Source organism: Clinocottus analis, unplaced genomic scaffold, assembly GCF_023055335.1.
Source record: "Clinocottus analis isolate CAN_PGR_092001 unplaced genomic scaffold, fCliAna1.0.p SCAF_4, whole genome shotgun sequence".
NCBI classification, from domain to species: Eukaryota; Metazoa; Chordata; class Actinopteri; order Perciformes; family Cottidae; genus Clinocottus; species Clinocottus analis.
The window spans coordinates 20,399,490-20,427,091 of record NW_027176153.1 but is presented as its reverse complement, the minus strand read 5'-3'; the positions used below and the strand labels follow the sequence as shown (position 1 = coordinate 20,427,091).

Sequence of the window (27,602 nt, the reverse complement as noted above, 5' to 3'; positions counted from 1 at the left end):
GCTAATTAGAAGTAAGAATACATGGCTTTCTTTTTGAAATTAGGATTAGTAAGACACATCTAATTACACAGTGATTATAAAGTCCTTAACAAGAACACACCCAATCTCCTGAACAGATGTGGGTGTTGTTTATCTTATTGGCAACAAGTTGCCTTGCCAACAAGTTGCCAAGTTGACAAGTGTCTTATTGGCAACAAGTTGCCAATAAGACACTGCTCAAGTTAGCAGTGTTGGCATAGTGCCAGTTGATCTTTACAAATACAAGTTTTTTTCAGATAGTGTTGACCTTGAATAGCCTAGCTATTACTTTTAATATACAAATATATATATTATATGATAGCTACAACTTTGTGATTCTGTTTAGGCCACCAGAGAAGGCTTAGAAAGGCCCTGACGGCCCGCCACTGCGTTTCACTAGAGAAACACAATGTGAGAGAATCAACAAAGCAGAACATTTGTTATTTTCACATTGTTGCCATTGCAAACGTTGTAGCTGGCAACATTTAATTCAATTCAATATATTTTGTACAGCCCAAAATCATAAATTATAAATTCAGAGGGACAGAGGGATGTTGCATGTGTACAATCTGTACACATCCCTCTGTCCCGGGACTTTAAATCAGTTCAGGAAAAAATGGAAAAAACCTTCAGGAGAGCAACAATCCATCTCCCGGGATGGACAGAAGTACAATGTCATGTGTACAACATAACAGCGTTACAACACATTCAATGCATATGACAGAAAGTCATGGTGAAAAAGTACCAGCTCAGGTAATACAACCTGCCTCAGGAGATGCTGATCCTGTTTTACTCCGTTATTATTTCAGTCATATTGAGACATTGAATTAAATGGAAGCTGAATTAGCAGGCTGACAAATTCTCTCCACAAATGTAGCAGCAGTAGTTGAGTTAGATTTACTTTGCTAAGTTTGCTGCAGCAGTTGAAAAATGGCACTTTTTCTCTCATCTGCTGCGTCACACTTTTCAGCAAATACTGTGTGCTTGTTCTGGAAGTGTCTTTCAACATTATATGTTTTGTTTGTTTGCTCATTTCTCACCACACATGAAGCATACAGGTCAGCCAGCAACGTCGGCAGTGAGAGTAAATGAATTTGTCCACGCAGAATTAAAGTCTCTAATTTCCTCCGTGACTTGTGGAAGTTTACCGAGGGCGGGGCTCTGCAAATCCTGATTAAACACCTGCAGGGATAGGTGCTCGACAGCGACGTAGGATGTGATGCACATTTTAGTGACACAGTATCACATCATAATCCAAGATAAGAAGTGATCCCTTTAAAAGATTGTCCACTTCTTTTTTTAGAAAGAAGAGGTGCAGAAGAGTCACTTGCGGCTCTGGAGCCGCGGGTTAGCGATCCCTGGCTTAGCGCCAAAGTATATCATCTCAATTGTATGCAATATCAATTCTGTCACCCTAGATGACATTTATTAAATGGTGATCTGTGTTGGCCTCCATTTAATTTTACTTTCTGCTAACAATGTGACATAACCAAGGCATTGGTTATAAAAAGGTTCATATTGTGTTTTTAATTTTTTTTACAAACAGTGGATAGGCAAAGAACAACCAATAGAAAACAATCAAACATAGACCAAAACCCCCCAAAAAGCAAAGCATTACAAGTCTGGTATATTTGCAGTAGTGTATTGATTTATTGTTCCATTATTTTGCCATAACAATATTTTGTATTATTCACATTCAGACACATACATATATATATGCAATATACAACTTCTGTGTCATAATGTAAAACAAATTCATTCACCAAAGGTTAAACATAAACCAAAGAGAACACACTCATATGGTTAAATACACCAACATACATACATACACCAACAAGCCTATATCATATACAACAATCATGAAGTCAAGTAAGGCATGTCAGATTAAACGAACATAAGTAACCACTATCAAACTTTTCCTGTCGAACAACAATGAAGAATCATAAGAATTTGCATATTTAATAGAATTTGACAATGTCCCAATACGTTGCTGTGCTTTTGGAGTTGTAAAAGCTGTAGTGGACGCGATTGTTTTTGTGGTAGTGGGTGTGGATTTTGCTAGTCACAGGCTTTTTTATATCGTATATACACCAAACCTGGTTGGCATGAATTGATTTTGGTTTCTCCATTGACACAGCTGTAATAAGAACGTTTGTCATAATAGCAAAGGTCGTATGAATCTTCTCTTCCGTGACAGAATCTTTTCATTGGCCCCTGAGTTTAAGGATATGTGGCATATTCACAGCGATCGTTGACACTGTCATACACCAAACCTGCTTGGCATGGCGCAATGTAGGTTAATCCAGCTACACAGCTGATGAAAGAACCTGTGTCAGTAGGGTTAGCGTAGTTCCCATCTGATTTTCCTTGACAGAATGGATTGGTTTGAGCAGCACGGACACAGACATAACAGGAAGTGCTGAACTTCAAACCTAATGGGCACTGAATGATGGTGCTCAATCCATTTGCACAGCTGATAAAAGAAGCTTTGTCAGCAGGGTTAGGGTGGTTCCCGTCTGCTTTTCCTTGACAGAAGGAACCGGGTAGATCAGGATGGACACAGACCCCTGCGGAGGAGCTATACACCAAACTTGTTGGGCATTGGATTTTGTAGGGTTTTCCATTTGAGCAGCTGATGAAAGAACCTGTGTCAGTAGGGTTAGGGTGGTTCCCATTTGCTTTTCCGTTACAGAAGTCTGCCGGAGGTGAACCAAGGCAAGGTAAACCTAAAATAATTAGAGTCAGATATGTGTTAATAGCTCTTTAACCGTGAAAGAGCACACATTTTCACTCAAAATAACACAAATGTATGAATGTAATAAAAGTGGATTACATTAAAGATGATAGCATTGAATCATATAAACACCGAAAACCACTCCTACTTCCTGGTTTTCCAACAATTGTTGAGTTAAAGACATATTGTATTGAATAGTAAGACTGTATGTTAATTATGAATTATACATGTAATAAACTTACCCAAGCTGGCGATGATCACACAGAGACCTTGAAAGTTACAGACTGGTTAGTATGGGCTTTAAACTGAGTTTAACAGGGACCTGCACCACAAAGTCAGTTCAACACACTCATGGTATGTTTCGGTTATCTGGTTTAACTAACATAAACAACTGCAAAGTTAAACAGACAAATAAAGGAAGGACAGCTGGCAAGAAATTGCCTACTGTGTTAATGCGTAAATTAATCATAATAATAATATAATATCACGGCTTCATATAGGGCCTAATAGCTCTGGCTATATTTATATGTGTGTATGAACGTGTTGCTTGAAAGTATTCTTCAAGCGCGTATGACAATACTTTAAAAACTTAAAAAAACATGTACATGATCAGTGTGCCTTACCTGCAGTTAGGGTGAGCTTGTACATGTTGGCACTGTGTGGGTAAAGAGAAAAGAAATATTTGATTAATATGCAGCGGAAGAAATATGAACATAATTATGAATTCGACAAATCCTCATCCTGAGCTATTTTTAATAAGAAGGTCCCACAAAAAATGTTAAGTCAGACAACCGCACAGCTTAATACACAAACTTGCTGTATTGTCGTTAGAAAATGGGTCAGTTTCATCTTCTGTGGTTGTTCCAGCAGTGCCACAAAGCAAAGGTTTATTTAAAGTATTGGAACAATCATTTTTTTCAAACAAGTGGTATATTTTGCTAAAATGATGTAGCCAACAGCCACCAATGTCGTCAGCCCACAACAAAATATCAAGGGATATTCTCCAGTCTTACCAAGATTAACATTTAAATCGTCAAATTTAGTGACCAGAATTGAGAGAAAAAATATACAATACTGCTATCAAATGCCAAAGATATAAGTATATAGAGTGGGAAGGACAAGGTGGTGCTCGGCATCTACCCACACATACAGTACCCTCATATGCATGTAGCAATAAAAAGGAAATCAGATTTTGTAAGATCAAAGTCAAAGGAATACTCACAAATGGTGAAAGAAGCACACTGTCTCTCTGCTGTGACTGATGTGTGACAGACGTATTTCTCCGATTGTTTATATAGGTAAAGAGCTGACAGGGTGTGGCGATTATGAAGAACAATGTTCCAATCTTGCAATTATGCTGAATGGATCTGGCACAGAAGTAAAGTGGAACGTTTTGGAAAAAGACCAAAAATCCAGCCCCAGAACGACAATGTATGGTTAATAGCAATGACGCAGAAAGGTGTGTCTGTCAGAACGTTTTGGAAAAAGATCAAAAATCCAGCCCCAGGACAACAATGCATAGTTGATAGCAGATGTCAGAGGAGCGGCCAGACTGGTAAGTCAATTAACCAGTTGTTACTAGAGAGGTGCAAGAGCATCTCAGAACCCACAGCATGTAGAACATTGAAGCAGATGAGTTAAAGAAGCATAAAGCCACATCGGCACCACTAACAACACAAACTGAGGCTTGTGGCATAATAATAAGTAACTTGAAATCTCTGTAGAGCAGGTGTCTTTAATGTTTTTCAGGCCAAAGACGCCCAAACTGATAGAGAGATGGAGCAGAGACCCACTCTTATGTATATTTAGTATACAATTGTGTTTTATATTAAATTAGTTCTTGTGCCAGGTATAAACACACCTTGTCATTGTGCATTCAATACTAAGCTAGTCAAACTTTCTGCCTGAAAGATAACATCTTCTCCATCCATTTACCCATTTGCTACATAATGTTGGAATAAAAAAAGGTAAAAATTGTCTAATCAACCAGAGATTCCACAGACTTCCTGTTGACAACCTCTGCTGTAGAGCACTGCATCCAAATACATATTCACATAAAACAATGCAGAGCCTAATGCTGAATCAGTGGGACATTTACTGGACTAATGATGTGTTCACAGAGAACGCGTAAAGATTTTGACGCGCGTTGAGATCACATGCAAAGTCAATGCACAGCTGCGTAGACGCGTATTTTCCAGCACAAAAGACGCGTTGAGGCAGCACGAAAAGCCCGTCGGTCGCGGAGCGTTATGAACCCAGACACGATGGAGTTTGATGTTCCGACGTATGTGGAATTTACACAACATGTATAAAGCAGAATTAATGGTAATTTCTATTGTGAATGACAGAAACGGTAACTAGTTTTACAGCAACCAGCCAAACGCAGTTCCTGGGGTCGGTGAAATTCTCCGAGCTGTGTGCAGCTACGGATGGTGTTATGAACCCAAACAGGAGGGAGTTTGATATTACGACGTTTTTGTGACTTCTACAACAAGTATACAGCAGAACTAGTGGTTATTTCCTTAAGGTTAGAGGTTAGATAAGTCTTTCAGTAACTCCAGTCTCATGATACTCAATTTAATTCCATTTTTAATAATACAGCTTTGGCCACAACTAATAATGAACATAACCACTAGCTTTACATCAACTGAGAGTTACAGCCATTAATGCAGCCAAGTCTACATCTATGTTTGCTGCATTCAACTAAATGGGTGGAAATCAAAAACACTCCATTTAAACACACAATCAATAGCTACAGAGTTTTCTTTCTGGTAAGATCAGTTTAAACAAATACATTTATTGATGATGAACGGTATGTCAAATTCAGAAACTATAAGAAGTAACAATACATGGACAGAACCAGTCAAGCTTTCTTTTTGGAAGGAGGAACTCAAAAGGCACATCTAATTACACAGTAATTATAAAGTCCTTAACAAGAACACACCCAATATCCTGAACAGCTGTGGGTGGTGTTTATCTTATATGCAAAGTTGTTCAACATTATCAAGTGTCAGTTGATCTTTACAAATACAAGTTTTTCTAGATAGTGTTGTGGTGGTTGTGTAGAGGCCGTGGGAAAAAGCACCAGGAGCCCCAGGTTCAGCAGAAACTACTGTTGTTTTGGGGTTGGTTGTGTTAGATGTTGTTGGATAGTCGATGCAATTTCAGTATTTGCAGACCAAATTTGTCGGCGGCGTTGGATGAATGCTCTTTTACCAGCACAACTGTAACATAATGGGTGTCATCACGGTTGGGGCATTGCCCATTGGGCCGTCCATTACAGAGGTTACCAGCATGTGTCCTGGTAGTTTTAGTAGTCATGGTTGTTGTGGTGGGGGAAGGGGTAAAGATTTGAGGAATAATCACAAGAATTGCAGTCTTCAGATTAAGATAACTCTGTCGCTATTGAATGGAAAAGTCCGTCTACAGGATATTAAGTGTTCAAGAATAGACAGAACAGGTTATAGTACAATCAATGATTATTTATTAAGCAACTACATATATGAAATGCATACCTACAAGGCCTTGGACTCAGCTCCCCTGTCTGTCTGTCTCCTCACATTCAGTGCACCTCAGGAAGAGAGAGCCCCGATAGTCGAGAGCCGCGCGTATTTATCTGACTCCAATGCCGCTTTCTACTTCCTTTTATGTGCAGAAATCTCTTCTCTAATACATATTCTCGGGCGAAGTTTTCATAGGCATTTTCATCAGTGGGTATGTCCAAAAAAGGTAACATGTACTTTGTGATCGGGGTACTAAATAATGAGCTGTAACCCTTTACATACTAGTCTTCTCATTGCAAGGCATGTCTTAGCAAAAGCAGGAAACATCACACCCAGCACGTCCGCATGACAGGAACATCTACATCTTAAGTTCCTAAAATATGCATTATCTTTAAATATCAGTGTCTAACACTTGAGCGCAGCGCATTAGCCGTTTGCAGAAGTATGAGTTTGCAGAAGCATGAACTTTTCCCCTCTAAACTTGTGCACTCATGGCCTCATGATGAACCATGGTTAAAGCTGCGTATCTCTTCACTATTGATTGTGTGTTTAAATGGAGTGTTTTTGATTCCCCCACGTAGTTGAATGCAGCAAGCATAGATGTAGACTTGGCTGGATTAATAGCTCTAACTCTTAGTTGATGTAAACCTATTGGTTATGTTTATTATTTGCTGTGGCTAGAGCTATAATTTAAGATTATAATCAGATTTATGGTTTTGAGACTGGATTTACTTTACTTCTTCTAATCTCAAACCTTAAAGTTCCCTGTACTGACTACAGTAAATGTCACACTGACTGATAATTGGGCTCTTCATGGTTATATGTGAATATGTATTTGGATGCAGTGCTCTGCCGCGCCCCGAAACCTGCTGCACCCATTATCAGACAAGGAAATGATAAAAAAAAAGGTCAAGTGACGTTTCCTACAAGATTTCCGGAACCACAACGTTGATTGTTACGTACAGTGTTCTACAGGTATTGTATTGTGTTATGTTTTGTGTTGTTGCTTTGTGTTGTTGCTTTGTCTCCCCCTCCTGTTGTCATTTTTCTACTTCACAGATGTGCACACCTGGTTCCAGTCATCAAATCATCACACATATTCCTGATCAGCCATCAACCATTCCTCTATAAAGTCCTGTGTTTGTTCACAGTGTTGTGTCTTGGTTCGCTTTGGTTTAGTTGCTGCGTCAGAGCTCTGGTTGAGCGCTGACTGTGGGTTTGTTTATTGCTTGGGTTTTGTTAACCTCTACTGCTTCATTTGGAAGCAGCCTACTTTTGATTTGTCTTCGTTTATTCCCTTTGTTGTGCGCAAAGGGTCAATGAGGACAGGTAAGATACCCCAGGGTTTACATATTTCATACACGTAGGTTTACTTGTTGTTCATACCCCAGGTTAGAGTGAGCATCACCCACTGTACTTTTTGGGTGCCAAGCACCTGTCAAGGGGGGGTGTGGGTTTTTGTTATTTTCTTTTCTTTGCTGCCACTGATAGTCCTTGTTGATCCCTGTGTTGATTTTTTTTAAATAAATAAATACTTTATCACTTTTTGTGTCCTGAATTGGTGTGAATGCACCCTCACTTAACCAAACCTGCTGCCCTCATGTTGCGTCCCACTTCGAGCCACCAGGGGGCGTAACATTGATTAACTTCATTTAAATTACTAAAACACAGTGAAGACTTGTGGAAAGAGATCTATTTGAACAGAAAAGAAAATACCGTTAAATGTATGTAATTACACCAAACAAGGGCGTAGGTTTGGTCTCAGCATTGGTAGGGACAGCTTATAGAACAAGAATAAAGACAATTATTGACATTGTATTGCTATGTTACCTGTTATAACTATCAAACTCTTTTGAAGAGGAGAAAACAAATATTGTCACGTGTCAATTATGACAGGGCCTAAAGTCCTATCAATATTTAATGTCGTAGGGTGTTCATCCTTGAATTGCAAGGTATAGTAGGTTTGATCCCGATGTGAGGTTTCCAATTTAAAACTCATATTTTTTGCTCCGTTTACAGTGAGCGTCACTACGCTGGACTTTTAGATCACCGCAAACAGAGGATGGATATGTTTTTACTAGCGGACGCTTCACTGTCTCATGAGCTGCCACATAACTACCGGCAGTAGTTGAGTTTGGGCTTGATCTACTTCCTGAAAGTATATCTACTTTAGGCTACTCAGTTTGCTGCAGCAGTTGAGGAATCGTTCATCTGCAGCTTCATACTTTTCAGCAGATGCTGTGTGATTGTTCTGGAAGAGTCTATTCACATAAAATGTTTTGTTTGCTAATTTATCAAGTACACACGTCAGCAGCTACGTTGGCAGTGAAAGCTAATTAATATGTCCACACAGAACGTAACTCTACTTTTCTCCGTGACTTTTCTTTTTTAATTATTCCATCCATTGTCCAAACCGCTTATCCTTATTAGGGTTGCGTCACGCGGCGCTAGAACCGGAATAAATATTTACTGTTGATAGTTTACTGAGGGTGGAGGTTTGTGAATCACAAGTCGCTAGCTGCAGGGAAAGTTGCTTGACAGTGACATAATAGAATGTACGGAAGCGCATTGCATTCACTGGATAAAAAAAATAGACCCCTCTTCTCGTAATTACGAGATCCTGTTCTTGTAATTACGAGATCTTGACGTTTATTTACGACTGTGGCTTTGTTACGTTTTGCCATGTGACGTCGTAACTGTGGCAACAGAAAAGCTGACATGGCTGACGTGCATGATTAAGTGGTTGTTATGCTAGCGTACAGGTAGCGTAGCTAACAAGGAGACTGAAGATTGCTGATGAAGCAGCAAAACATATGTTTTTCCAAGAAACCGAGGAAATGGCCGAGCAAACGTTGCATGACAATGGTTAATGGGATTTTCTTTGAAAGCGAGGTGTTGCCTCAGCTGTACTCCTTGAGGATCTAGGATTTTTAACAGGTGCCGCACAGTTCTTTGAGTCACTACCAAACCAGATTGGATGCATTTCAAATGCATGAATTTGTATCCATGAAGCATCCCATGTTGGTTCAACTGCTCCTGCAGAAACAGAGCGACATCCAGCACGTCAGTTTGTTCAGGTTTTCCGCCTGAACAATCCTAACGCTTTGCGATGCCTGCGCAGTGTTGACATACTAAATGTAATACCATCCTCATTTTTCAGAAACATCAGTATTTTCTAGTGTCTCAAACCGAGAAGGTATTGTAGCGACCCTGTACAGGTATCTGCTGGGGGGCATGTTCGGGCAGAGGTCCAGTACACAATACGTTCGGTACAGAATACGTTGGGCTAAAAAGTCTGCGGAGCAGGACAAAGAGGCCCGGTCAGAGGACCTCGTACATTGATCATTAAAATGAAATTTGTTAAACGTATTTGGGCTTATTTTTTATAAATACGCAAAAGTTTGAACTTTGAGAGTGTTTAAATAAGAGAGAAATGTGAGAAAAGGTTAATGCCTGTTTGAGAAAAGTGTAAAAAAGTGTGTGGTTAGGCATTTTACGGCCTTAAATATGTATATATATATATATATATATATATATATATATATATATATATATATATATATATATATATATATATATATGTGTGTGTGTGTGTGTGTGTCTGTTTGTGTGTGTCTGTGTGTGTGTGTGCACACACATAGACCACAGTGGTTAGGCATTTCGCTCCTGCTGCCTGTGTGTGTGCGTTCATGTCAGTGGTTGTCGTGGTGACAGCCCTGATTGGCTAACTTGATGCACCTGTGTCACTGTTTCACAGAGACAGAACTGTGGATTTATTGAAAACAGCTTTTTAAACACCTGTGTGTGAGGCTAGATCAAAGGTTGACATAGTGATGACTTCAAAGGGACTTAAGTTACACAGATACGTTTTTAGTAATGGACGCCTCACTATCTCATGAGCCGCCACAAATGTAGCAGCAGTAGTTGAGTTAGATTTACTTTGCTAAGTTTGCTGCAGCAGTTGAAAAATGGCACTTTTTCTCTCATCTGCTGCGTCACACTTTTCAGCAAATACTGTGTGCTTGTTCTGGAAGTGTCTTTCAACATTATATGTTTTGTTTGTTTGCTCATTTCTCACCACACATGAAGCATACAGGTCAGCCAGCAACGTCGGCAGTGAGAGTAAATGAATTTGTCCACGCAGAATGAAAGTCTCTAATTTCCTCCGTGACTTGTGGAAGTTTACCGAGGGCGGGGCTCTGCAAATCCTGATTAAACACCTGCAGGGATAGGTGCTCGACAGCGACGTAGGATGTGATGCACATTTTAGTGACACAGTATCGCATCATACTCCAAGATAAGAAGTGATCCCTTTAAAAGATTGTCCACTTCTTTTTTTAGAAAGAAGAGGTGCAGAAGAGTTACATGCGGCTCTGGAGCCGCGGGTTAGCGATCCCTGGCTTAGCGCCAAAGTATATCATCTCAATTGTATGCAATATCAATTCTGTCACCCTAAATGACATTTATTAAATGGTGATCTGTGTTGGCCTCCATTTCATTTTACTTTCTGCTAACAATGTGACATAACCAAGGCATTGGTTATAAAAAGGTTCATATTGTGTTTTTAATTTTTTTTACAAACAGTGGATAGGCAAAGAACAACCAATAGAAAACAATCAAACATAGACCAAAACCCCCCAAAAAGCAAAGCATTACAAGTCTGGTATATTTGCAGTAGTGTATTGATTTATTGTTCCATTATTTTGCCATAACAATATTTTGTATTATTCACATTCAGACACATACATATATATATGCAATATACAACTTCTGTGTCATAATGTAAAACAAATTCATTCACCAAAGGTTAAACATAAACCAAAGAGAACACACTCATATGGTTAAATACACCAACATACATACATACATACACCAACAAGCCTATATCATATACAACAATCATGAAGTCAAGTAAGGCATGTCAGATTAAACGAACATAAGTAACCACTATCAAACTTTTCCTGTCGAACAACAATGAAGAATCATAAGAATTTGCATATTTAATAGAATTTGACAATGTCCCAATACGTTGCTGTGCTTTTGGAGTTGTAAAAGCTGTAGTGGACGCGATTGTTTTTGTGGTAGTGGGTGTGGATTTTGCTAGTCACAGGCTTTTTTATATCGTATATACACCAAACCTGGTTGGCATGAATTGATTTTGGTTTCTCCATTGACACAGCTGTAATAAGAACGTTTGTCATAATAGCAAAGGTCGTATGAATCTTCTCTTCCGTGACAGAATCTTTTCATTGGCCCCTGAGTTTAAGGATATGTGGCATATTCACAGCGATCGTTGACACTGTCATACACCAAACCTGCTTGGCATGGCGCAATGTAGGTTAATCCAGCTACACAGCTGATGAAAGAACCTGTGTCAGCAGGGTTAGCGTAGTTCCCATCTGATTTTCCTTGACAGAATGGATTGGTTTGAGCAGCACGGACACAGACATAACAGGAAGTGCTGAACTTCAAACCTAATGGGCACTGAATGATGGTGCTCAATCCATTTGCACAGCTGATAAAAGAAGCTTTGTCAGCAGGGTTAGGGTGGTTCCCGTCTGCTTTTCCTTGACAGAAGGAACCGGGTAGATCAGGATGGACACAGACCCCTGCGGAGGAGCTATACACCAAACTTGTTGGGCATTGGATTTTGTAGGGTTTTCCATTTGAGCAGCTGATGAAAGAACCTGTGTCAGTAGGGTTAGGGTGGTTCCCATTTGCTTTTCCGTTACAGAAGTCTGCCGGAGGTGAACCAAGGCAAGGTAAACCTAAAATAATTAGAGTCAGATATGTGTTAATAGCTCTTTAACCGTGAAAGAGCACACATTTTCACTCAAAATAACACAAATGTATGAATGTAATAAAAGTGGATTACATTAAAGATGATAGCATTGAATCGTATAAACACCGAAAACCACTCCTACTTCCTGGTTTTCCAACAATTGTTGAGTTAAAGACATAATGTATTGAATAGTAAGACTGCATGTTAATTATGAATTATACATGTAATAAACTTACCCAAGCTGGCGATGATCACACAGAGACCTTGAAAGTTACAGACTGGTTAGTATGGGCTTTTAACTGAGTTTAACAGGGACCTGTACCACAAAGTGAGTTCAACACACTCATGGTATGTTTCGGTTATCTGGTTTAACTAACATAAACAACTGCAAAGTTAAACAGACAAATAAAGGAAGGACAGCTGGCAAGAAATTGCCTACTGTGTTAATGCGTAAATTAATCATAATAATAATATAATATCACGGCTTCATATAGGGCCTAATAGCTCTGGCTATATTTATATGTGTGTATGAACGTGTTGCTTGAAAGTATTCTTCAAGCGCGTATGACAATACTTTAAAAACTTGAAAAAACATGTACATGATCAGTGTGCCTTACCTGCAGTTAGGGTGAGCTTGTACATGTTGGCACTGTGTGGGTAAAGAGACAAGAAACATTTGATTAATATGCAGCGGAAGAAATATGAACAGAATTATGAATTCGACAAATCCTCATCCTGAGCTATTTTTAATAAGAAGGTCCCACAAAAAATGTTAAGTCAGACAACCGCACAGCTTAATACACAAACTTGCTGTATTGTCGTTAGAAAATGGGTCAGTTTCATCTTCTGTGGTTGTTCCAGCAGTGCCACAAAGCAAAGGTTTATTTAAAGTATTGGAACAATCATTTTTTTCAAACAAGTGGTGTATTTTGCTAAAATGATGTAGCCAACAGCCACCAATGTCGTCAGCCCACAACAAAATATCAAGGGATATTCTCCAGTCTTACCAAGATTAACATTTAAATCGTCAAATTTAGTGACCAGAATTGAGAGAAAAAAATATACAATACTGCTATCAAATGCCAAAGATATAAGTATATAGAGTGGGAAGGACAAGGTGGTGCTCGGCATCTACCCACACATACAGTACCCTCATATGCATGTAGCAATAAAAAGGAAATCAGATTTTGTAAGATGAAAGTCAAAGGAATACTCACAAATGGTGAAAGAAGCACACTGTCTCTCTGCTGTGACTGATGTGTGACAGACGTATTTCTCCGATTGTTTATATAGGTAAAGAGCTGACAGGGTGTGGCGATTATGAAGAACAATGTTCCAATCTTGCAATTATGCTGAATGGATCTGGCACAGAAGTAAAGTGGAACGTTTTGGAAAAAGATCAAAAATCCAGCCCCAGAACGACAATGTATAGTTAATAGCAATGACGCAGAAAGGTGTGTCTGTCAGAACGTTTTGGAAAAAGATCAAAAATCCAGCCCCAGGACAACAATGCATAGTTGATAGCAGATGTCAGAGGAGCGGCCAGACTGGTAAGTCAATTAACCAGTTGTTACTAGAGAGGTGCAAGAGCATCTCAGAACCCACAGCATGTAGAACATTGAAGCAGATGAGTTAAAGCATAAAGCCACATCGGCACCACTAACAACACAAACTGAGGCTTGTGGCATAATAATAAGTAACTTGAAATCTCTGTAGAGCAGGTGTCTTTAATGTCTTTCAGGCCAAAGACGCCCAAACTGATAGAGAGATGGAGCAGAGACCCACTCTTATGTATATTTAGTATACAATTGTGTTTTATATTAAATTAGTTCTTGTGCCACGTATAAACACACCTTGTCATTGTGCATTCAATACTAAGCTAGTCAAACTTTCTGCCTGAAAGATAACATCTTCTCCATCCATTTACCCATTTGCTACATAATGTTGGACTAAAAAAAGGTAAAAATTGTCTAATCAACCAGAGATTCCACAGACTTCCTGTTGACAACCTCTGCTGTAGAGCACTGCATCCAAATACATATTCACATAAAACAATGCAGAGCCTAATGCTGAATCAGTGGGACATTTACTGGACTAATGATGTGTTCACAGAGAACGCGTAAAGATTTTGACGCGCGTTGAGATCACATGCAAAGTCAATGCACAGCTGCGTAGACGCGTATTTTCCAGCACAAGAGTCGGTGAAATTCTCCGAGCTGTGTGCAGCTACGGATGGTGTTATGAACCCAAACAGGAGGGAGTTTGATATTATGACGTTTTTGTGACTTCTACAACAAGTATACAGCAGAACTAGTGGTTATTTCCTTAAGGTTAGAGGTTAGATAAGTCTTTCAGTAACTCCAGTCTCATGATACTCAACTTAATTCCACTTTTAATTATACAGCTTTGGCCACAACTAATAATGAACATAACCACTAGCTTTACATCAACTGAGAGTTACAGCCATTAATGCAGCTAAGTCTACATCTATGTTTGCTGCATTCAACTAAATGGGTGGAAATCAAAAACACTCCATTTAAACACACAATCAATAGCTACAGAGTTTTCTTTCTGGTAAGATCAGTTTAAACAAATACATTTATTAATGATGAACGGTATGTCAAATTCAGAAACTATAAGAAGTAACAATACATGGACAGAACCAGTCAAGCTTTCTTTTTGGAATGAGGAACTCAAAAGGCACATCTAATTACACAGTAATTATAAAGTCCTTAACAAGAACACACCCAATATCCTGAACAGCTGTGGGTGGTGTTTATCTTATATGCAAAGTTGTACAACATTATCAAGTCCCAGTTGATCTTTACAAATACAAGTTTTTCTAGATAGTGTTGTGCTGGTTGTGTAGAGGCCGTGGGAAGAAGCACCAGGAGCCCAGGTGCAGCAGAAACTACTGTTGTTTTGGGGTTGGTTGTGTTAGATGTTGTTGGATAGTCGATGCAATTTCAGTATTTGCAGACCAAATTTGTCGGCGGCGTTGGATGAATGCTCTTTTACCAGCACAACTGTAACATAATGGGTGTCATCAGGGTTGGGGCATTGCCCATTGGGCCGTCCATTACAGAGGTTACCAGCATGTGTCCTGGTAGTTTTAGTAGTCATGGTTGTTGTGGTGGGGGAAGGGGTAAAGATTTGAGGAATAATCACAAGAACTGCAGTCTTCAGATTAATTTGGTCTTGCAGTGTTAGACGTATGGAGGCTATTCAAGGTCAATCTCTCTACTCTTCTCATGAGGGCTCAGCGGCGCTGCTTTAGTCATGTCGAGGAGCGGCAGCCAGAGAACAACAGAGCGCCATCTCGACTGCTCACACGAGTTGGATGTTAGTTGAAAACTACATTTTGAACTGATCGTACTGGAAAGATAACTCTGTCGCTATTGATTGTGTGTTTGAATGGAGTGTTGATTTCCCCCCATTTAGTTGAATGCAGCAAACATATATGTAGACTTGGCTGGATTAATTGCTGTATCTCTCAGTTGATGTAAACCTATTAATTATGTTTATTGTTTGTTGTGGCCAGAGCTGTAATTTAAGATTATAATCATATGTAGGGTTTTGAGACTGGACTTATTTTACTTCTTCTAATCTCAAACCTTAAGGTTCTTTGTACTGACTACAGTAAATGTCACACTGAGTGATAATTGGGCTTTTCATTGTCATATATAAATATGTATTTGGATGCAGTGCTCTACAGAGATTTAAAGTTAACTCACATTATAAATCACGATAAAATGTTCATGAAATCAATTTGTGTTATCAACTACTACTGATTCTACACTTATTTGGCGCACATGCTGCGTCAATGAAGGTGCTGTGAGGTGTGAGAGAGGGAGGGGGCACCTATACTTTCATACAACTGGGACTGCTCCAGCTGCGTACATCCTGTAGTTACTGGCTAGTTACTAATAGATTCTCTAAGATCAACAAATATATTTAAAATAATATCATGTCATGATGATGTATGGTATGTCAAGTACAGCAACTTTTTAGAAGTAACAATACATTCACAGAACCTTTTTGGAATGAGGAACTCAAAAGGCACATCTAATTACACAGTAATTATAAAGTCCTTAACAAGAACACACCCAATATCCTGAACAGCTGTGGGTGGTGTTTATCTTATATGCAAAGTTGTACAACATTATCAAGTCAGCAGTGTTGGCATAGTGCCAGTTAATCTTTAAAAATACAAGTTTTTCCAGATAGGGTTGTGCTGGTTCTTTTGGGGTTGGTTGTGTTAGATGTTGTTGGATAGTCGATGCAATTTCAGTATTTGCAGACCAAATTTGTCGGCGGCGCTGGATGAATGCTCTTTTACCAGCACAACTGTAACGTAATGGGTGTCATCAGGGTTGAGGCATTGAGCCGTCCATTACAGAGGTTACCAGCATGTGTCCTGGTAGTTTTAGTAGTTATGGTTGTTGTGGTGGGGGAAGGGGTAAAGATTTGAGAAACAATCACAAGAATTGCAGTCTTCAGATTAATTTGGTCTCGCAGTGTTAGACGTATGGAGGCTATTCAAGGTCAATCTCTCTCCTCTTCTCATGAGGGTTCAGCGGCGCTGCTTTAGTCATGTCGAGGAGCGGCAGCTGGAGAACAACAGAGCGCCATCTCGACTGCTCACACGAGGTGGTTGTTGGTTTGCACGCAGCTGGAGCAGTCCCAGATGTATGAAAGTATAAGTGCCGCCTTCCTCTCTCACACCTCAGAGCACCTTCACTGACGCAGCAATTGCGTCAAATAAGTGTAGAATCATTAGTGGTTGATTTCAACATTTTATCTTGATTTATAATGAGTTAACTTTAAAACTCTGTAGAGCACTGCATCCAAATACATATTTACAGTACGACATTTACTTTAGTAAGTACAAGGAATCTTAGGGTTTGAGATTAGAAACGTAGGTCCAGTCGAAAAACAAAATTAAAACACACAATCAACAACAAAAGTTATCTTTCTGGCACGATCAGTTCAAAGCGTGTTTTTTTTTACCTGTAGTATTCCATAAGATAAACCAATACGTATATGGAAAAGAAAAACATCAAGACATGATGTATTGTATGTCAAATACACAAATATTGAGAAGTAACAATACATGCTCAGAACGAGTTTAGTTTCCTTTTTAAAATTAGGAACATCATATAACGCTCATCGAATTACACCGTGATTATAAATTCAGCAACAACAATTGAAAAACCGCCCAGACAAGATCCACAAAGAAGTCTTGGTTAACTCCCAGGCTATCTTTTCATTTAAAAACGACCGCAATGAAATCTCAAAACGAGTGAGTCTTGCAGAAGACGCAATACGAGACAAACACATTAGTATGGAAGCTAGTCTTGCCCAACACAAGGACCAGTCAACGGCGTAACATGTAATGAACCTAACGGAGAAAATGCTTATGGATTACAACGATGGGAATATGCCCAGGTGATGGAAACTTTTTGCAAAACTCAAACTGACCCATGGCGAAGAACCTCACCTGGTCCAGACCCACAGAAAGGCTGAGGAATTCATCAACCGTAACTGAACCGAGGGACTCTAGATATCTGGAGTGGTAAACATAGCTAGAATACACGGTGCTAAAGAACAAACTATTTTATTCTGGTCTCCAGCTTTAACCAAAATTCAACAATGTATATAAATGTATAATAATAGAATATATTTCCTTGTATAATATTTAAAGTATGGGGGGAGAGGGAGGTAAATTAACACTGTGTATTTATATGTGTGTGTGTGTTACGTACAGTGTTGTATATGTATTGTGTCCTGTTTTGTGTTGTTGCTTTGTGTTGGTGCTTTGTCTCCCCCTCCTGTCAAATCGTCACACCTGTTCCTGATCACCAATCAACTATTCCCCTTTAAAGTCCTGTGTTTGTTCAGTGTGTTAGGTGGGTCGTTAAATACTGCTTTGTTTATTGCTTGTGCTTTGTTAACCTCTACTACTCTAGTTTGTTAGCAGCCTACTTTTGTTTTGTTTTTGTTAATTCCTTTTTGTTGTGCGCACAGGGTCAATGAGGACAGGTAAGATACCCCGGGGTTTACATATTAAATACATGTAGGTTTACTTGTTGGTAATACCCCAGGCTAGAGTGAGCACCACCCACTGTACTTTTTGGGTGCACAGCACCTGTAAAGGGGGGCGGGAGGGGTATGTTCTTTTCTTCGGTGCCACGGATAGTCCTTGTTGATCCCTGTGTTGCTTTTTTTGTAAATAAATACTTTCTTATCACTTTTGTGTCCTGAGTTTTGGTGTGACTGCACCCTCATTTGCCAACACCTGGTGTGTGTGTGTGTGTGTGTGTGTGTGTGTGTGTGTGTGTGTGTGTGTGTGTGTGTGTGTGTGTGTGTGTGTGTGTGTGTGTGTGTGTGTGTGTGTGTGTGTGTGTGTGTGTGTGTGTGTGTGTGTGTGTGGTAGACAAATTAGACTTTAAGGGTGAAGTCAGCTTGTCACTTTTCATTTCTCCCTTCATCATCATAGTCATATTATCCACCTCATTGGGCTCAATGGTGCACCTCTCTAGCTCCCTCTGTTGTTGGTGTGGGGTATCTGCAGATAGACAGGATGAAATGGTGTTTCCACATGGGATCAGGGCCGGCGATTGCTGTGCGGCTACACCATTAAAAACATTTGACAATTAACTTTTCAAAACAGGCGCAGCAAAGCTACTTGTCAGGGTTATTAAGTTTAGTCATGGTGCTAAATTACACAGCCAAACTGCATGCTGGGAAATGCAAACAGCTGGTTGTGTCCCAGAATGCATTTTGGCACAATTAAACGGGGAACAACGGCGGAGGAGAAATAAAAACAAAGTTGACAGTCTCTGAATACTACTGTTGTAAAATGTAATTTTAAGATGTTTTCTGGCGAGAAGTTAGTTGTTTAAATTTCAAAGCTGTGGTCAGTTTGTCAGATCCTGGAGCTCAGGAACAAAAAAAGGATTTGTGATGAGTGTAAAATGGAATATGAATTAGCAAGCTGACCAAGTAGCCAGCTGTCCCCTGGTTGGCTTTACTGGTTTCACCATGCTTTGGTGCTGGTTGCAGAGAATGAGCCCAACAGCGTGTCATCTTTTCATCTCTCCAACATTTATCTCCATCTCTTTATTAGTTTAGACTTAGACTGTGTGAGTGGTGCAGCAGCCTTGACGGCTGAGGGGGTTAGCAGAGGGCTAAACTAAAGTATTAGCAACACATTCTCTTTATCTCTAAAATGCTTTGCTGATACTGTTGTTCGCCAAAGCCTGGAATCAAGTCATAGTATTCCATCTTAAATGTATTCAACCTCAATTCTGTCACCCAAAAGCAAATGAAAGATGATATTTTTGATGTGAAAGTGAAGCCCGCCACTCTGAGGTGATTTGTATTTGCCTCCATTTTGTGCTTCCACCCATTCTATGCTTGTTTTTCCACCCACCAACACAATTGCATAATCATGCCATTGGTTATAAAAAAGATCTAAATTGTGTTTTTCATGTTCATGAACAGAGGATAGCCAAATAAGCTACCAATAAAACAATTGCCATTGTAAGTCAATTATATCTGTGATCATTTATTGATTAATTATTTCAAGCATGTTAATATTTTTGTATGTTTTACATTTGAAGACAGAACACATGAATACATAAATGCAATATGTAACATCTGTATCATAATGTTAGACAAATCCATTCACTAAAGGCTAAAAATAGGCCAGAGAAAAAACACCCACATGATTAAATACACCAATTACATCAGCCTATATCATATACAACAATCATGAAGTTAGGTCAGGCATGTCAGATAAATGAACACAATTAACCACAATTAAATGTTTCACATCTAAATAGCAATGAAAAATTACAGAAATTGTACATTTAACAGAATTTGACAATGGTCAAATGAGTTGCTATGGTTTGGGAGTTGTAGTAGTTGTAGTGTAGGTGGTTGTGGTAGTTGTGGGAACCTTGGTAGTTGTAGTGGGAGCTTTTTTGGGATAGTCAATACAATTGCGGGATTGTCTGTAGACCTAATTTGTTGGGCAGTTTTCGATAGAGGTTCTTCCACCAACACAACTCCAATAAGAATCTTAGTCACCATGGTTGTAATGCCCATTGCATATTGCATTAGAGAGGTTTTAAGTATGGCAATAATGAATGGCACCAGGGGTGGTCTGATATTTCTTTTGTTTATACACCCTATTTGTTGGGCAAAGCACAATGTAGGTTCCTTCACCTACACAATGTCGGTCATCAGGACTGAGGTATTTTCCATCTATTCTTCCATGACAGGGGTTTCTGTTAAATGTACAAGTAGTTTAAGCATATCAGTGATAGTCACAGGCATTTTTGTAGTGTACATACACCAAACCTGATGGGCATTGTTGGATGTAAGTTATTCCACCTGAACAGCTGATGAAAGAATGTTTGTCTTTAGGGTTGACGTATTGCCCATCTGCTCTACCATGACAGTACTGTGTATTGGTAATTTTAGGAGGGTGGTCACAGACATTTCTGGATGGTGAAAACTGCAAACCCAATGGGCATCGTAGGCAGTGTGTAACTCCACCTGCACAGCTGTAAAAATAGTCTTTGTTAGGAGCGTAGGCGTACAGCCTATTTGGTTTTCCATGACAGAAGTTTACGTTATATTTAATGGTAGCTTGGGTGTAATAGTGACAGCGATTGAATGCTGATACAAACTGCCAATTTTTTTGGCATTTTTCGATGGAGAATTTTCCTCCTACACAGCTGTAATAAGATGCCTGGTCATGATAGTTGGTGTATTTCCCATCTGCTTTTCCATGACAGAAGTTTTCGTGATTCTTATTGGGATAGTCACAGGCATTTTTGTAGTATACATACACCAAACCTGATGGGCATTGTTGGACGTAAGTTATTCCACCTGAACAGCTGATGAAAGAATGTTTGTCAGAAGGGTTGACGTAGTTTCCATCTGCTTTTCCATGACAGAACTTATGTGTCTTGGTAATTTCAGAAGGGTAGTCACAGACATTTTTGGATGGTGAAAAATGCAAACCTACTGGGCATCGTAGGCAGTGTGTAACTCCACCTGCACAGCTGTAAAAATAGTCTTTGTTAGGAGTGTAGGCGTACAGCCCATTTGGTTTTCCATGACAGAAGTTTACGTTATATTTAACGGTAGCTTGAGTGTAATAGTGACAGTGATTGAGGGTTGGTACAAACTGCCAATTTTTTTGGCATTTTTGGATGGAGAATTTTCCTCCTACACAGCTGTAATAAGATGCCTGGTCATGATAGTTGGTGTATTTCCCATCTGCTTTTCCATGACAGAAGTTTTCGTGATTCTTATTGGGATAGTCACAGGCATTTTTGTAGTGTACATACACCAAACCTGATGGGCATTGTTGGACGTAAGTTATTCCACCTGAACAGCTGATGAAAGAATGTTTGTCAAAAGGGTTGACGTAGTTTCCATCTGCTTTTCCATGACAGAACTTATGTGTCTTGGTAATTTCAGAAGGATAGTCACAGACATTTTTGGATGGTGAAAAATGCAAACCTGCTGGGCATCGTAGGCAGTGTGTAACTCCACCTGCACAGCTGTAAAAATAGTCTTTGTTAGGAGTGTAGGCGTACAGCCCATTTGGTTTTCCATGACAGAAGTTTACGTTATATTTAACGGTAGCTTGAGTGTAATAGTGACAGTGATTGAGGGTTGGTACAAACTGCCAATTTTTTTGGCATTTTTGGATGGAGAATTTTCCTCCTACACAGCTGTAATAAGATGCCTGGTCATGATAGTTGGTGTATTTCCCATCTGCTTTTCCATGACAGAAGTTTTCGTGATTTTTATTGGGATAGTCACAGGCATTTTTGTAGTGTACATACACCAAACCTGATGGGCATTGTTGGACGTAAGTTATTCCACCTGAACAGCTGATGAAAGAATGTTTGTCAAAAGGGTTGACGTAGTTTCCATCTGCTTTTCCATGACAGAACTTATGTGTCTTGGTAATTTCAGAAGGATAGTCACAGACATTTTTGGATGGTGAAAAATGCAAACCTGCTGGGCATCGTAGGCAGTGTGTAACTCCACCTGCACAGCTGTAAAAATAGTCTTTGTTAGGAGTGTAGGCATACAGCCCATTTGGTTTTCCATGACAGAAGTTTACGTTATATTTAATGGTAGCTTGAGTGTAATAGTGACAGCGATTGAGGGTTGGTACAAACTGCCAATTTTTTTGGCATTTTTCGATGGAGAATTTTCCTTTTACACAGCTGTAATAAGATCCCTGGTCATGATAGTTGGTGTATTTCCCATCTGCTTTTCCATGACAGAAGTTTTCGTGATTCTTATTGGGATAGTCACAGGCATTTTTGTAGTATACATACACCAAACCTGATGGGCATTGTTGGATGTAAGTTATTCCACCTGAACAGCTGATGAAAGAATGTTTGTCAGAAGGGTTGACGTAGTTCCCATCTGGTCTCTTTTGACAGTGTCCTTTAAGTAGACTGGTAGCAGGATAGTCACAGACCTTTTTGGATGCTATGAAGATCGAGTGTTGTGGGCATTTTTGGATGAAGGTTTTTCCACCTAAACAGGTGTAATAAGAATATTTGTCAGGAGGGTAGGGGTACAGGCCATACGTTTTTCCACTGCAGAGGTTTCCCGGATGTGGATCGATTGGTTTAGAGGGATGTGGTGGGGGTGCTTTCGCAAGGCCAGGTAAACCTGAAAGAATTAGAGTCAGATATGTGTGAATAATGAGCCCGAAAGAGCATATATTTTCACTCTGCATCACACAAATTTATGAATGTAATACAAAGGGATTGCATTAAAGATGATGGCATTGAAACATATTTACACACTGACAACCACTACGCCATCATTATTACACAAGAATTGTTGAGTTAAGGACATAATTTATCGAATAATAAGATAATTATAAACTGTACATGTTATAAACTTACCCAAGCTGGCGATGATCACACAGAGACCTTCAAAGTGACAGACTGGTTAGTATGGGGTTTAAACTAAGCTTAATAGGGACCTGTACCACAAAGCAAGTCTATCATACCCAGGGTATGTTTTAGTTATCTGGTTTAACTAACCCAAATGAGCAATTCTGCTAAACCAGGGGTATTCAGTTAAAATTTAGCCACGTCCAGTTAGAGACAATTTCCTCAAGCAAAGGTTTTGAAGATCAAAATATGGTCTAATTTGATTCAGTGTAATATATATATATTGCAGTAGCCCAGCAGTTGTATCAACCTATGTGTGAAGTCTGCAACTGATTGTCCAATCAAATCAAGAAATCAATTTAATAATATTTCAACAATATATATTGTCAGCTTTCATATTGAACTGCATATATTATAACTAATGCATACTCATTTCAAGCAAAGTAAGGTCTAGATTAAAAAATAAAATACACAACAAAAAGCTTTTGTAAAATATGGCACTTAGAAGAAAGTACCCTGCCTACAAATGATCATTTAGACATCAAGATGTAAGTAGTTTTCTAAAACATTAAGTTCAAAGGAGATATGCATAGAAATAAGCGAGTGCTCTTTACAGTTCAAAGGTTAGAGTTCATGCAAATGAGCATATTTGCTTGATGTGTACATGATTCAGCATGTGCTTTCTAACAGCCTAACTTGTTTTAGCGGAGTAATCTGTCAATCTTTCCTGCACTTAATGAAATAGTGATATTCTAAATCAGTTCATTTCCATAGTCTCACATTTCCGCGACTTCTTTTCATCTGTCTTTTTTGTATGTATTTGTTTAAACTGTTACTTTTAGTATGAATCTTCCTAATTGTTTAATATTAATTTACAATCTACGTACTGAGCTTTGGTCAGGAGGCAGTGCATTTATACAAGTTCATCTCTTATCTTTAACATTAGGAATTTGGTGTTCAGCATAAGTAAGCATGGCCATCTATCAGGTACAAAGTGAACCTGCGTCATGGATTTGAAAACCCAGACTTAATGCTGAAGTTACCTCGCGAACCCTTTATCCTGCTTTGTGGCACTGGCCTATGTTCAGTTCAACCAAAAATAAACAATAACAAAACCAAAATAAAACACAGGTATTATAGCATTCTTCTACTGGACTCTAGTAGAGCAGTTTGTTTTTATTTGCTCAGGTTAATAAGATTATACTCTGAGATTTCAGCAGTCACCCAATTTCATTGGAGTTATATAGAACTTAGTTTTACATTTTAAAAATGAAACAGTAATATGTATTCTTGATAATCAACCCTGTGTGTGACAGGTGGATTATCAAGAATATAAAGTGAATTGCATTCAATTGAATTATTATCTGAGTGGCAAAAATCTAGGAAAACAAAATTCAAATAGTTTAAATACAAATTCATAAATACACTAATAGTTGTTTAAGACCATGTTAGGTAAACAGATACCATATACCACTCAACAATATGTTTTTGTAATTTGGTTCAACTGACCCTTTTAATAAAACATAATCAGCGTGCCTTACCTGCAATCTGAGTAAGCCTGCACATGTTGCCACTATGTGAAAAAGCAGAAACCGAAGCTGCAGCGAAAAAAAATAATACACAATTATTAATTTGACAAATCCTCATCCTGAGCTAATATTAATACATTGACCTCACCAAGAAAATGTATTTCAAGAAAAACACACAGCTTAATACACAGACTTGCTGCATTGTCTTTAAAAGTATGTCAGTTTCACATTCTGTGGTGTGTCCACTAAGCAGTTTGGGGTTTTTAAAGTATTGGGAAAAATGTTTTGACAAATTTCCCACAATTTTTGCATATAAGATAAAGCCAACAGCCGCTGATGTTGTCAGACCCCACCAAAATATGTATGAGAAATTCTCCATTTTCACCTCGACAAACAATCGAATTGTATAATGAAGTGACCAGCATTGAGAGAAAAATGTACAATACAGCTATCAAATGTCTAAAGTATAGGTAGAGAGTAGGAAGGACATGGTAAACAGGAAAACAGTGAAAAGGCGATTTCTTAAAATCAAAGTAAAAGGTATACTTACAAATGGTGAAAGAAGCACACAGTCTCTCTGCTGTGACTGATGACTGACAGATGTCTCGCTGTGATGCTTTAAATAGGTTTGGAGCTGACAAGGTGTGGCACTTATGTACGTCACAATGTTCCAATTTTGCAATTATACACTGATGGAAACTACCGCAGAAGAAAAGTGGTTATCGGAATTCAAAGTCGTTATTGATTGTTCACGTTGAAGTAATGATACACAATTTGGATATTTTTTTTTAGATCTGGGGAAATTATGGACTATATGGATTGATTAAAACAACAAAAAGACAAACGGCCTTTATGTAATTATATTATAATGTCACATTGGAAGCTGTCCATTGCTTTATTGCCTGCACAAAACTCAATAGTCATGCTGAGTGACCATGAAAATGTAGATACTTGCCTAATGTAAGATCATATTACGGCAATAAACAAAAAGCTACAGCTGTCAAGAAAACAGACATATGTAATGTAACGTTATGAATGATGTAAGGTTTTTCAAGATACACAAATTGTTGAGACAAAGTGAAAATGCATGGACCAGCAGCGTGTAAGGCAAACAAGAACACACCAACTTCATGAGCTTTGGCCTGAGCCTCTTTGGATTTTAAAATACAGCAGTTTTTAAGGTATTCAGATAGGGTAGTGGTGGATGCTAGTGGGAAATAGAGTTGGACATTTGCAGCAATTGAGGAGAGTTGTGGTGGTGGGAGCCGCTATGAGATAGTCACTATCTCTATATCTCTTTACGTCATGTAATGATGTTCGATCCATATTTTTGTTTTCATTTCAAATCGTATTATATTTGTGTGATCTAAATACACTCATTTACCATATGAAAGGGTGTTAAATTCATATTCAGAATGTTTTTTGGGGTTGGGGGATTATTGATATTAATCTGATGAGGATCATGTATGGGTTTACAAAGGGGCGGAAATTTTCTGGTAAATTTCCGGAAAGTTTCCACAGGAATTTTGGCTCGGGAATTTTGAAAAAAAGAAATGTGCCTAAGTTTTTTGCAAAAGCATATAACAGGGAACTTAAATGTAGTTAAGAACAAGACTATGTACGCCGAGCTCAGCTGGACCCTGAATGCAGCTGGTTGGGAACATTGTCTGCCAGAAACATGACCGTAAACATAAAACGTTCTGTTGTTTTTGACATTTTTGTCATTAGTGTTGCGTCTGAATGGTTTAGCCCGATGCCTGGCAAGTGTGAGAGTGCCGAGTTGCGTAGAGGCCTACAGTGGTATTGCAGACAGATAGAGATTTCATGTATAGCTCGCAACATATTGAAAAAAATAACTGAACTGGAGCTGTGAACTTAGTTCAAAAGTTTTGAATTATGGACTATGAACTAAACTAGTTCATGTAGAAAGTGAACTTTCCCAACATCGTTTGTCATTAGCATATTGATTACTTGGTAAACTGAAGCTATATTCATTTTAATCCCAAGTTTATTTGTATACAGTAGACTTTTAACAGCAGTGAGAGTAGGAACTATGTATGTCCACACATAAGTACACCATCACCGCCATTAGTCGCGGCTTTCGGAATGTCAAAAAAGTCATTTTTAAAAGTTGTATCATAATTGTTTGCATGCATGTCTGCTTATGACAAGGTAAATTCAGTTAAATTACCCCAAAATGTCCAGTTAATTCCTGTTAATTCCCGATAATTCCCGTGGAAAGTTTCCAACTTTGAATATTCCCGGAATTTTGCAACCCTAATCATGTATGATACGAAGAAAGAGCTGAACCGAGTATCTGTTTGTTTTTTTTACTTTGTGTAGAATGGGACACCAGCACAGTTTTTAACCTCATTCACACTTATTATGGTTGTGTTAAATTTGATAAAAGTGTAAATAGATTGATCAAATGACGGAAATAGAATCAGTGTCTACAGAGTTGTGATTTCAAATGTTCAAAGTGTGAGTTTAGAAACAGAGTCCCGTAACGTGGCACATATGTTGTTTTGCATATATTTGTTAATCTCCCGGAGTTTATTAGCAACAGACCAGGAACTACAAGTAAAAACCTGCCTTTTAGATAATCCTTCCTTTTGTGTGCTGGTCGAAAAACTGGTAAAAGGGAAGAGGACAATCTTCAGGTACTTTTAGCAAGAGCGAGGAAAGAAGTTAAAATAAAAGTATTCTTTTGGTCGTGCATATAAGTTAAAAAGGCATTTGGTTTTCACCTCAAATGCTCAGAAAAGAAGCTTTAAAAACTTTCTTTTTTAAACATGGTACTCTGTGACGATGATATATTATAAATTATTGAATCACAAAATGTAGTCTATCAATCAATCCACTCCTCCAGAGAAAACCAACAACAATACATGAATAATCATATATCTTCAAAAATGCATAATAACCATACAAATCACATTACTCGGGCCAAGAAAGTTGGATGAATTACTTGTGTTGAGAGCATCATGACAAAATGTTTGGTATGTTAAATACACAAATTATTAATAATACATGCTCAGAACAAGGCTAGTTTCCATGGAAGGCTCACCTAATTACAGTGACTAAAAAATT

The 27,602-nt window shown here is 38.7% G+C and overlaps 2 protein-coding genes across 2 annotated transcripts; both read right to left on the bottom strand.

Moving 5' to 3' along the window:
- Positions 1-1,644: 1,644 nt before the first annotated feature.
- Positions 1,645-4,038, bottom strand: LOC137800414 (chondroitin proteoglycan-2-like). The gene is made up of 4 exons (XM_068597599.1): positions 3,975-4,038; positions 3,376-3,407; positions 2,995-3,021; positions 1,645-2,744 (listed from the first exon to the last, which is right to left on the bottom strand). Exons 2-4 carry the CDS (start codon positions 3,398-3,400, stop codon positions 2,239-2,241), a joined length of 558 nt encoding a protein of 185 aa, XP_068453700.1. The 5' UTR covers positions 3,401-3,407; positions 3,975-4,038; the 3' UTR covers positions 1,645-2,238.
- Positions 4,039-10,919: 6,881 nt separating this feature from the next.
- Positions 10,920-13,311, bottom strand: LOC137800415 (chondroitin proteoglycan-2-like). Its single transcript, XM_068597600.1, has 4 exons — positions 13,255-13,311; positions 12,655-12,686; positions 12,274-12,300; positions 10,920-12,023 (listed from the first exon to the last, which is right to left on the bottom strand). Exons 2-4 carry the CDS (start codon positions 12,677-12,679, stop codon positions 11,518-11,520), a joined length of 558 nt encoding a protein of 185 aa, XP_068453701.1. The 5' UTR covers positions 12,680-12,686; positions 13,255-13,311; the 3' UTR covers positions 10,920-11,517.
- Positions 13,312-27,602: the final 14,291 nt, after the last annotated feature.